The sequence below is a fragment of the Gracilinanus agilis genome, chromosome 2 (genome assembly GCF_016433145.1).
Source record: "Gracilinanus agilis isolate LMUSP501 chromosome 2, AgileGrace, whole genome shotgun sequence".
In the NCBI taxonomy this organism is placed as follows: Eukaryota; Metazoa; Chordata; class Mammalia; order Didelphimorphia; family Didelphidae; genus Gracilinanus; species Gracilinanus agilis.
This window is the reverse complement of record NC_058131.1, coordinates 611464524-611475179: the sequence shown is the minus strand read 5'-3', so window position 1 is coordinate 611475179 and position 10656 is coordinate 611464524. Positions and strand designations below refer to the sequence as shown.

General features: G+C 53.1%; 1 protein-coding gene across 1 annotated transcript; it reads right to left on the bottom strand.

The window, feature by feature from the left end:
- Nucleotides 1-2899: 2899 nt before the first annotated feature.
- Nucleotides 2900-9942, bottom strand: TLX1 (T cell leukemia homeobox 1). The gene is made up of 3 exons (XM_044662530.1): nt 9384-9942; nt 6620-6821; nt 2900-3122 (listed from the first exon to the last, which is right to left on the bottom strand). The coding sequence occupies exons 1-3, from the start codon at nt 9940-9942 to the stop codon at nt 2900-2902; spliced, it is 984 nt and encodes a 327-aa protein (XP_044518465.1).
- Nucleotides 9943-10656: the final 714 nt, after the last annotated feature.

The following is a 10656-nucleotide window of genomic DNA, read 5'->3' as shown; positions in this document are numbered from 1 at the left end:
ACTGCTAACATCCCATCCAAAGCTGCAGCCAAGCAATGAAAAACCAAAGTACAGGAAGGCTGGGGCCTAGACAATCTTCACCCAAACTGGCCATTGACTTCACTTCCTGCCCTCTATACTTTGTGCTCCAGTGGGAAATGAAGATGCTCTATGGTCTGCACATGAATGTGTGGACATGCCTCTGACAAAATTGAGGAAGTCGGACCTTTTCTGCTTCCCTTTGACCTAGAGTAGACTGTTCAAAATGAAAAGAAGGAAGAATAGGCCTGCCTTCCATCTCAATACATACTGGGACTCAACTGTACCAAACTGCCCAATATCCACAGAAGCACGAAGATACACCTTGATTTGATGGGGCACAAATTGGAAACTCAGAGAAAGTGGCAGACAGGGAAGAAATAGGGACTCAATGAGACAACCTTACACACAGGCCTCTTTTCTCACTTTTTCATTTGAGTCTTCTGCCTCTCACTCCTCCCTCACTTTCTCTATATTTTCATTCAATTATTAGGATTAAAGATTTAGAGATGAAAGAGTCTACCAGTCCAGCCCTCTCATGTTACAGGTGAAAAACTGAGACCAGCAGAAAGAAAGAGATGTAATTCAAACCCTAGTCCACTAACTCCAAATTCAGGTCTCTGATTTTCCTACTCCTATTTTTCAACTGTCTGGTCCCCCTCTTTGGGCTCTGAGGACATTATACGAATAAGCAAAATTATTTTGTTGGGTTTTAAATATCTCCTTGGTTTCCCTAGTTATTGGCTAACCAAATAAAGTGATGGAGGAATGTGAGTGTGAGCACAGTATACATAACAAGCAGTTAATGAATGCTCTTACTGATAGCAACGGTGTGTTTGTGCCCAGCCCTGAAGGTTAATATGTGAAAATTTGTGTTTATGAGTGTTGTGTGTTTGAGGAGTTTAAGTTTGGGTGTGGGCAGAGTTAGGAGTACAAGGGAATGGAAGGATGTGGAGGCGGTCGAGTTTGTATACATGATAGGGAGAATGTGTGAGTTACCCGGAGTGCATGTGAGTTTGTCCGGGCTGAGTTCCTGCTTGAATCGCTAATTATTTCTTCCACACACTTTCCCCTCAGCTCCTTATCCGAGAAACTCCAATTCTCTTTTCCCTGTCCTCATCCCTACTTCATCGAGCTCTCTAAAAGAAAAGAAACCTAAATTGAGCACAATTTCTCTTCATTTGGGGAACTCTTTCTGAGCGGAGGGCTAGAGACCAGGAATGGCAAAGCCGAGGGACTCCCGGGAAAATGCTAGGCTGCGGGGACAGAGAGAAAGTGTTAAGGGATAGCTAGCCAAATTCCCTGATTAATTTGTATGCAAACGTGGATGCCTCAACAGAAAGATATTTAGGGTCTGCTTACACAATTACAGGTACACTTTGAACACAAGAGAGAGGCTGAAAGAGTGCTCCGAGCTCTCCCAACTCGAGTCTTCAGCCTTCCCAGCCCTCCGGTTGTAGGAAGTTCTCGGTCAGGTCCTGGGAAGCTAGTCTTCCAGACTCGGTTGGCCCGGAGAGGCAGCGTGGGAGAAAGGAATTGGGCCACCTACCGCAGGGATCCGGATCCGGACGATTTTATTCATATTTTCCACATAAATTACACAAGCACTTTATAAAATGGTTACAGGGGAAACACCTTATAAGTGCATAACTTAAACCCTCCCCCCCCCCCCCCCAGAGACGGATGCAAAGCGAGCCTCCCCGAACAGGCTCTATGTATATGACTGCCTTTTACACTTTGTATGCAAGACATAGATTGTTCGAGACTGTGCGAAGGACGCTGTGTTCGAGAGGATAGTTCGAGAGACACTTTGTGTGGGACTGTGTATACTGGAGGTGTGTGTGTGTGTGTGGGGGGAAAGTAGAATTGTGCTTTCCTGCTACTGTGTGTACGGAATTGTGTGAGCGACTATGAGTGATGGGGGCGGTACAGGTATTGTGGGCATTACTTTTACTGAGTGTCACTGTGAGCTGTGTAAAGCTGTGTGACCGGTGGCAATGCATGCGATCGTGTGTGTTCCTGTTAGTGAGACTGAGGGCATCCAACTGCATTTTGAAACTGAGTGCCAGTTGTGTGACTGTGCAGCTGCTGGGTGGGGCGTGGATGTCCACGGGTGACTGTGAGAGTGTCTCTGGGCTTCAGGAGGACTGAATCGAAAGGGGATCGACCAGCTCGCTGGGACCTTTAGCACGCTCTCGAACCTAGAAGTTCTAATTTCCTCTCTCCTCCTCCACTTCCTCGGCTTCCTTCTAGATCCCCCAATTTCAAAATAAAATAAAATAAAATCAACAGAAATTGAGCAGAATCTGAAAAGCTGAACCGAGGGTCAGGGAGAGTGAGCTGCCCAGAACTAGAGGCTCCGGTTGGGTCTCTAGGTCCCTTCTGACCGCAGTCCCTACTCTATTTTCACTTTCTTCTTTTCCACTGAAAAGAAATCCGGGGGTGGTGGGGGGCGGGCGTAGCTCACACTGGAGTGTACGACATAGATACCGGACCTCAGAGAGCAGAGGCAGGTAGTGAGCTGGCTTTTTACGAGTTTCATTTTGTGTCCAGTTACTGAGGGGAGAGGGGCAGGGAAAACTGGCTCGTGGTCCGTGAAAGGGGTTGGGGCGGGAGGGAGGGTCCTCACTCTTTCCTCTGTGCAAGCCCTCGTGAACCCTCCCCCTCCTTTCCAGGCACAGCCCTCGACCTCGGGCCGTCTCCCGAGGCTGGGTGCTAGGTGCAGGGTGAGGACTCAGGATAGGGAGGTCTCTCCTCTCGCTCGCAAGCCCAAAGTCTGGTCTCCCACTTTTCTGTTGGGGGTCCTGGAGGAACTGCGGGTCTGAGAGGCGGGAGAGGAGCCAGTGGAACGGAGCGGGGTAGGCCCCGACAGAGCGGGGTATCACTCGCAGGCCGAGGCCACTGACGTGACGCTGGTGATCTTAGCAGTGTCGTCGGACCAAGGCTGCAGGTTCTGCAGGGCGAAGAGTGATGAATTGTGCACGCAGAGAGGGTCAGCCTGCAGCGGCTGAGCCAAGCTTTTCTGGAAGGCCTCTTGCTGCAGCTGCATAAGGATGCGGTTAGCCTGCTGCCTCTCTGCCTCCCGCTCCTCCGCGGTCTGCCTCCTGTACGGGGACAAGCTGCCTCAGAGCCAGCCACTGCCCTCGACCCAGGATGGCCTAGTCCCCCGTGACCCTCGGCTCCCCAGTACCTGGAGGCAGGTAAACTGCTGCTCCCAAGAACACCAGCTTCCTGGCTCTGGAAAAATTATACTTGGGGACCCCACCCCATAGCCCCAACCATGTCTCAGCTCCCCACCCCCATCCCGCCACTGAGGTACTAGAAGGAGGGCTGGGAAAACCATGGTGGTGAAGACAGACTTAGCCCCTTATTTTTCCTAGTTCCTTTCTAGTCCCAATGCCAGGCCAAATGCCAACCGAAGTGCGGTATCTCGGGCTATTTCTGGAAAATGTCTCTGATGTTGTGTGCGTGAGTGCGTGTGTATGTGTGAGTTGAAGCATGCGGAGAGTTGACGCACAGAAAAGAAGTTCGGTCCTCAGTAAGAGGCTCATCTTCATCTTTTTTCAGTGTGGGCAGCCTAGAACTTAAACTCCCTAGTGGCAGGCCCCTGCACTCTCTAAGCCCCAGGCTGACCCGGCTACATAGAAGATCTGCAAAGAACCTGACCATCTTACTAGCTGGGACGTTAGGCTTCTTCGAAGATCCACCAAACAAAGGTGTTCCGAAGTCCTTGGGGAACAAGGACAGAGCGGACAGGTGTCCCACCCCCCACCCCCCAAAAGCCTCAGAGATAGACGAGTTTAGTTTAATTGGGGAGTGGGTGTCTCCGAGCGGCAGAGACTCAGAAACAATCAGGCTTCCAATGAGCCAGTCTGAGGTTGCGAGCTAATCTGCTTCCTTCTACCTCACCCTCCAACTTCCCGCTTCCAGAGTAAGCCTCACGCCCTGGAGAAAAGGGATTGGGTCCCGACCACTGGAACTCCAAACCCTAGGTCCCAGAGTTCCCTGACTCCTTGAACCGAGCCGGTTCTTCCCTCTCCTTAGCCCTGCGCCGAACTCCCAGTAAGGCCCGTCAGGTTTCCACGAAGCAAGTAAGAAGAGGCGATGACTCACATATTCCATCTAATGCAACCTCCCTCCTCCCCTCACTCTGTAAACTGAGATCAAACGTCTGTCTCTAAGGTGAACGGATCTAATGTGACTCCCCGGAGCCTCCAGGAGCAATTTGTAGCAGATCGATTTAAAAAGCAGAAAGCAAACGAGGATCCCTCTTGGCCTGCTTTTCTTTTCCTTTCATTTTGTAGTTCTTTCCTTTTCTTCTCTTTTCTCTTTCTTTTCTTCCTAGCTTCCTTTCTGCCTTATCTCCTCTTTCCCTTTCTCATTTTTTTCCCCTCTCTGCATTTCAATCTGTTTAGAGTTTTCTCTTCCACTTTCGGTTTTTCTTCTTTTCCTCATTTCCTATATCTCTGGGCTTTCTTTTCTTTCCAAGAATTAAGGGTTTTCGTTCTAAACGAAAAAAAAAATAATGTTTGATATCTGTTTTTTCTTTAGGTACCAATACGATTGTTTTAATTATTTGTCCCCCCCCCCTTTCCTGAGGATCTGTTTCTCTTTCTCTCTATTGTGTCTCCTTGTCTAAATATTTATATCTTTTCCTGTCTCTATCTCCCCTCTCTCTGTCTCTTCCCTTACTCCCTTTCTCCAAATGCTTAGTTGGGTTTTTGTAAGCCCCAGCATTCAGGCTCGTTTGTCATTTCCACCCCCCTTCCCAGAAAATGCCAGCCTTTCCACCTCCCTAATGACGCCTGGAAGCCGCCTCTTCTATGCCCTACTGCCTGGAACGCAGGACTTCGGAAAACTCCACCCGGCGGGGGCTACGTGTCTTTGTGGACATGACAGCAAAATCCCAGGCAGATTCAGCTTCTTCATTCAGAAAAAGAGGAAACTGCAATTCCTTCCTCTACCCAGCCGCCCCGACCAGGCTCGGCGCCTCCCTCTGACTCCATTCACATTAGCTGCTGCTCCCTAGGGGCTCTGAAAGAACGGGCGTGAGAATGTTTGTGTGTTAGTGAGTGAGTGTATCGTAGTGTAATGTAGTGTAGTCCAGAGTCTGCAGGTTTGTGAATGGGGGTTGGGGGGGAGAGGGGGAGCCAGACAGACCATGAGGCAGAGACAAAGACACACTTAGAGAGACAGAGGATAGACAGATTTTGTCCTCATTTGAGAGATCCAGTACGGGAGAGAAACTGCAAGTCTGTACCTGCGTGAGGAAGAGTGTGCGAAGGTTTGTGGATGGACAGACTATGGGAGTACTAGACAGTTGAAAGTGTTTGTGAGTGTGTGACAGCAGGAGACAGGGCAAATGTCTCCCCAGCTCCCTCGATAGCTCTCTCCCTTTCTCTCGTAGACACATCCATCTGTTCTTAATTGATCATTCCCAACCCCGATTCTAACTGATTGATTTTCCATCTCTAGGGCAGGGCAGCAGAGTCAGGTCACTGCCTCAGGCGGGCTGGGGCTTGCTGAGGAAAACGGTCTCTGGGAGCCAAGCCATTCGGTGGTTCTTTCTCCTAACCTGCTCCCCGCCACAAACGGAGAATGGGGTTGTTTGGCGAGAGTCTTATGTGATGGGCCTTGATTGACCCGAGTAGCTCAAGAGAAGGGAGTTCCTTTAGCCACTCCACGGGGAGGGCTTGAAACACCTTCATCAGGTTCCACTGGGGAATTATGGGTTTAAAGCCCCTCGGGAAAACCCTACCGTTTTCTTCTTTCTGACCCTTTCACCTCCTTGTCAAACTAATATCCCACCCTAGGCTGTTACTGGAACATCCACCCGAAGCATGGCTACCCTGGCAGCTCTTGGAAGACTCCAGGGTGACAGAGGTTGCCTGGGCTCCCACCTGAGGGACCCAGCTGCAGAGGCAGTAGAACAAAGTCGGGAGTCTTACTTTAGCGTCCCAATCCCGGAATCCCCAGGACGTCCATTTCACTCACAAGTCCACCCACCCGGGAGCCATGAGGAGAGGAGGAGGCTACCGCGGACTCAGATTGCCACGTGTTAGGTGAGCAGGGATATTTGCTAGCCACTGCCAGGCGTAACTTTCCAAAGAAGCTACTCGCAGACGGTCAAACTCCACACCGGCACCCTCCCAAAAGACACCCACACTGAGAGTGCACTGAACAGGCCCGTTTGGCTCAGAAATGGAAGTCATGGTGGACTAGACTTCACCCAAATGACCTAATACAGTTTTCCCGAGTTCAGGGAATCGAAAAGGGATTGGGGGTTGTGGGGAGCGAGACCAATCACTTGACCACACAGGATCCTACCCCGAACAACACAAAGTAGGGCATTCTCAGCTCCTAGAGTTGAGGCAGGATAGCCAGGCCTCGAGCTCCCAGTTTGTTCCCTAATGTCTGACTCTCAACACGGCGCAATATGGCTTTCCCTTCTCAGGGTTGGGAGTTGGAGGGAGAAAGGGTGAACTGAAAAAAGGGAGCTGAAATGAGAATGGTTTTCCAGAGATCAAGTAGGTAGAACCAGCCTTAGCAAACCAGGCAGCTTACCCGCCCTTACTGAGTTCCCGCTTTCCTGCAGACTCACCTCCATTTCGTTCTCCGATTCTGGAACCAGGTTTTGACCTGCGCGTCGGTCATTTTGAGCGCCTTAGCCAGGGCTGCGCGCTCGGCCGAAGCCAGGTACTTTTGGCGATGAAAGCGCTTCTCCAGCTCGCAGATCTGAAGGCGCGTGAAGGAGGTGCGTGGTTTCTTCTTCTTCGGGGGCGTCCGGTTCTGGTAGGGGTGACCTATACGGCGTGTTACAGTGAAGGGTGAGAGGGCCACTGGAGCGGGAGACAGACAGACGGCAGAAGCAAGCGGCACAGCGTCAGGAGGCGTCCACGGCAAAGGCACACACTGCAGCCGAGCCCTAGTAACCCGAAGCTGGGCAACTAGCAGGCCCGGAGAGCAGGGAGCAGTGGGAAGCTAAGCTCAGGCCTGGCTGGTAACAAAGCTTTCTAGGTGGGATTGTCTCAGATCTGCCTGGAAACCCTCCCTCCGTCCTGTCCTCAAATCTCCTTTGCCAGGACTAAAACCTTAGCTCCCCCTTCACCTTCTACAGGTATCCAAGTCCCTCACCGCTTTTCTTTCTCAAAGGGAAAAGAGCAAGGTGGGGCGAACCTAAGCAATTCCGACGCCCTGCGTGTCCTCCCGAGATAAACTGAGGCGAGTGGGGTGAGCTCCCTAGCAAATATCAGTACTTGGTGATGAGATCTGGCATATGTAAAGGGGGCCTGTGGTCAGACAAGCCAGGCAAAGATCTTAGAGGCTCAGGGACAGTTGTCACACAGAACACATCCTCACACTCTTACACTCACATTAGGAATACAAATATGTCGACTCAAACACACAGACCTGCAAGTCACACATAATTTTCACATAAGTATGTAATATTCTCACACAATGTATTTATACACAGGCTCACATATCCATATCTACTTCATATCCATTTAAACACATATTCTCAGAGAGCAAAATTCTTTCATTTTTGGAAGGTTGGCAGGTCTAGTGGGTAATGCCTACCTGGGCCTAGCTGGGTATAGGGCCTTCCTGGAGAGGGAAATCTGGCATAATAGAGATCAGCCTCATAAGGTTCTGGAGAAGGGAAAGGAGGCAGCACTGCTCTGATCCTGGGGGTCCTCAAACCACCTGGGCCCTTTTCTTGAAGATCTAGAACCATCTTCTGAAGGCCTTGCTCATGTAAAATTCTGGGTTGGCTGGGTTCAGTTCAGTCCTAGCTTCTAGACCCGCTCCAGAGTCAGGGGTGTTGGGCTACTTATTAGGCCTTCCCAGGATTGGCACCTCGGGCCAAGATCTCTTCCAGATCTCTTAGAAACAAAACTGGGCTAAACTTTAAAGCCCTCTGTCTCCCAATATGGGCCAGTACTATCCTAAGGATACCCCTCTCTCTTCTTCTAGGACCCAAGATGCCAATTTCCAGAGATCCTCTTTTTTTAGCTATTAGTGGAGAAAAGGAGGTACTCAGGCCCCGGAACTGAACTTCCAGCTCTCAGAGAAGAGTGAGAAACTGAATCTACCTCGTAGAGCTCCAGGGTCTAGGAGTGTGGAGCATCTACTCTTGAAACTGGGGGGCACACACTCACCCTTCCCCTATGTTATTTGGAAATCAGCTCCTTCATTTCTTGAAGTTAGGGGGGAGGCACTTCTGCCTCAGAGGCTTGAATCCCCAGCTGCTGCTCCAGTCTGGCCTCAACCCTGTCTTGGAGCCTTCATTGCAAGCGGGGACTGGTTTCTTTCCCCCTCCAGGGCCCCGCAGCATCCGGGCACTGGCTCAGAATTCGGGTTGGAAAATGAATTGGGGGCTATGTGGTTATGTGTGTGCTCTAGAGCGTTTGTTGGGGGGAGGTTAGGCTAGAGGCCCTGGGGAGGGGAACAGCCTTGGAAAATGGAGGTGGGGGGAGATAGAAGAGGAGAGAAGAAAGAGAGGAGGGGAGGAGAAAGAAATGAGCCTATGTGTAATTGTCCCCGGAGTCGCACTCAGGGCTGCTGGATCGATAGCCCGGTCAGGGTCGGTGCATTATTCATTGAGCAGGGGATCGGGGAGGAGTGGAGGCAAGCCCGGGCGGAGACCAAAAATAAAACAAGATCGAGGGGTGGGGGGGTTGGGGGGCGGTTTACACCCAAGCAGACAGAATCTGAGTCTCGTCTGCCCTTCCCCCAGGTTTTCGGCCAGGGGACTTCCCAGAGCTAGTTCCCCCCACCTCACACGACCCAAACCCTCCACCTTGGGTGGGTTCTGCTCTGAGGCAGCTCGAGAGTAAGCTCCGAGCTCCGTTCACTTAGGGTTCGTTCCATTTCGTTGTTTTGTTCTAAGGCATTTACCTACCTTCTGCCCTGAGAGAGCGGGAGGGGGTTGGGAGGACAAACCCATTAAGTACAAAGTGCCCTCTTTCCAAGGTCCCCCCCCCCCACTCGGTCCCCTGCCTAGGCCCCTAAGATTCTACTTTCTTCTTCCAGGCTCAGGTAAAATGATCCCGCATATCTAGACCTCCCCTCACCCCATGCTCCCCGCTTCTTAGCTCCCGTGGCTGGGGCCGAGCAAGCTGGGAACCGGAGGAAGAGAGGCGGAGCAGGACCAGGGCTAGGGGGTGCAGAGATAGAGAGGAAGTGAGGCAGTTGCTGGGGAAGGGGCCGGCTGGGCTGGGCTGGGGCTGGGAGTAAAGAAAGCGGAAAGGGAATCCCGGGCCGGTGGTGGGAGAGAAGCTGACCCGAGATGGTTCAGGAGACGCAGAGAGGAGCGGGAACCCAGTCAGGGGAAGAGGCGGAGGCGGACAAGAGTCAGGGCTCACCTGTGAACCTGTCCTTTGTGTATCGCCGGTTACTCTCCATCCAGGGGAAAGTGAGTCCAGTGAGGTTGTTGACGCTGGGCACCGCAGGTACAGTGGGCATGCCAGTGGCTAGGGGCTGGTGGTGAGGGACTGCTCCGGCCAGCGGCCTATGGGCAGGTACCCGAATCACCCCGGCAGAGCTGAGTGCGCCACCGCTCCCGCCGCCCCCCGTGCCCATGGCCATGTTCATGTTGTAGGAGCCGGCCAACGAGGCCATACTGCAGGCACTGCCGCCACCGCCTCCGTAGCCCCCGCCGCCGCCTGCTCCGGCTCCGGTCCCGGGCCCGGGCCCGGGGCCAGCCCCGCCGCTGCCACTGCCTCCACCGGCTCCCCCATAACTCCCGGTCATGGTGTTGTAGGCACTGCTAACTATGCAGCCGAGCCCGTAGTCGGCGTCCTGTAGGCGCGAGGCGGACACCATGCAGCTGCCCTGGTCCGGGCTGTTGAGGATCTGATCAATGCCGAAACTGATGGGCTCGGCGTGGCCCGGGTGAAGGTGGTGCGGGGCCAGGTGTTCCATGTCCCCCGGCGCGCCCGGGCCCCGGCCCCGTTGGGGGCCCGGTGACACAGGCACCGAAGAGCCGCCGGGGGGGCTGAACTCCTCTGGGTTGGCGGAGCAGGGCTGGATTGGGCGGGCCGGGGGGCAGGAGCGGCGCGGCGAGGTGCAGAGCGCAGCGTGGCTGCGGAGGCGGGAGCAGCCCGCACCAGCTTCGGGTTCGCTTCTGGTGCTCCGGGAGACTTGGAGGCGAAGTGCGGAAGGGATAGTTGAAGTAGCCGGGGGGAGGGGGGACGCCGCCTGTTCCTCTCCTCCTCCGGATTCTCGCTTGCTGTTGACTCTGGGACATCAATCACCGGGCGAAAAGGCCTGGGTGAGATGTAGCTTCGCAGTTTTAGGCCCTGTCTCTCCATTGGCTGGGAGCGGAGAGGAGCGGGATGAATGACAGCGAGAAGAGGGGGAGTGAATGGGGGAGAGGGAGGGAGAGAGAAGGAGAGAGACTGGGGGGGGGGGCAGAGGGAGAGACCGAGAGAAATACAAGAAAAAGGAGAGGGGGAGGGGAAGAAGAACCAAAAAAGATGTGGTAGAAGAAAGAAAAAGAGGAGAGTCGGAGACATAGGAAGCGATCTAGAAAGAGAAACTAATGGGACATAGACACTGAGGAGGAAGAGGTGGTAAAGAGGATCGCCAGCTCCAGCCTCATCGTGGTCAGCAGGGCCTTTCCCAGCTCCCCAAACA

Bases quoted from the DNA above. Each gene is read 5' to 3' on its own strand.
- TLX1 (XM_044662530.1), bottom strand. From the start codon at position 9,942: ATGGAACACCTGGCCCCGCACCACCTTCACCCGGGCCACGCCGAGCCC. The intron at 6,822-9,383 runs GTGAGCCCTGAC...CACGCCGTATAG, and splicing joins CACAAAGGACAGGTTCACAG to GTCACCCCTACCAGAACCGG. The intron at 3,123-6,619 runs GTGAGTCTGCAG...GTCCCCGTACAG, and splicing joins AATCGGAGAACGAAATGGAG to GAGGCAGACCGCGGAGGAGC.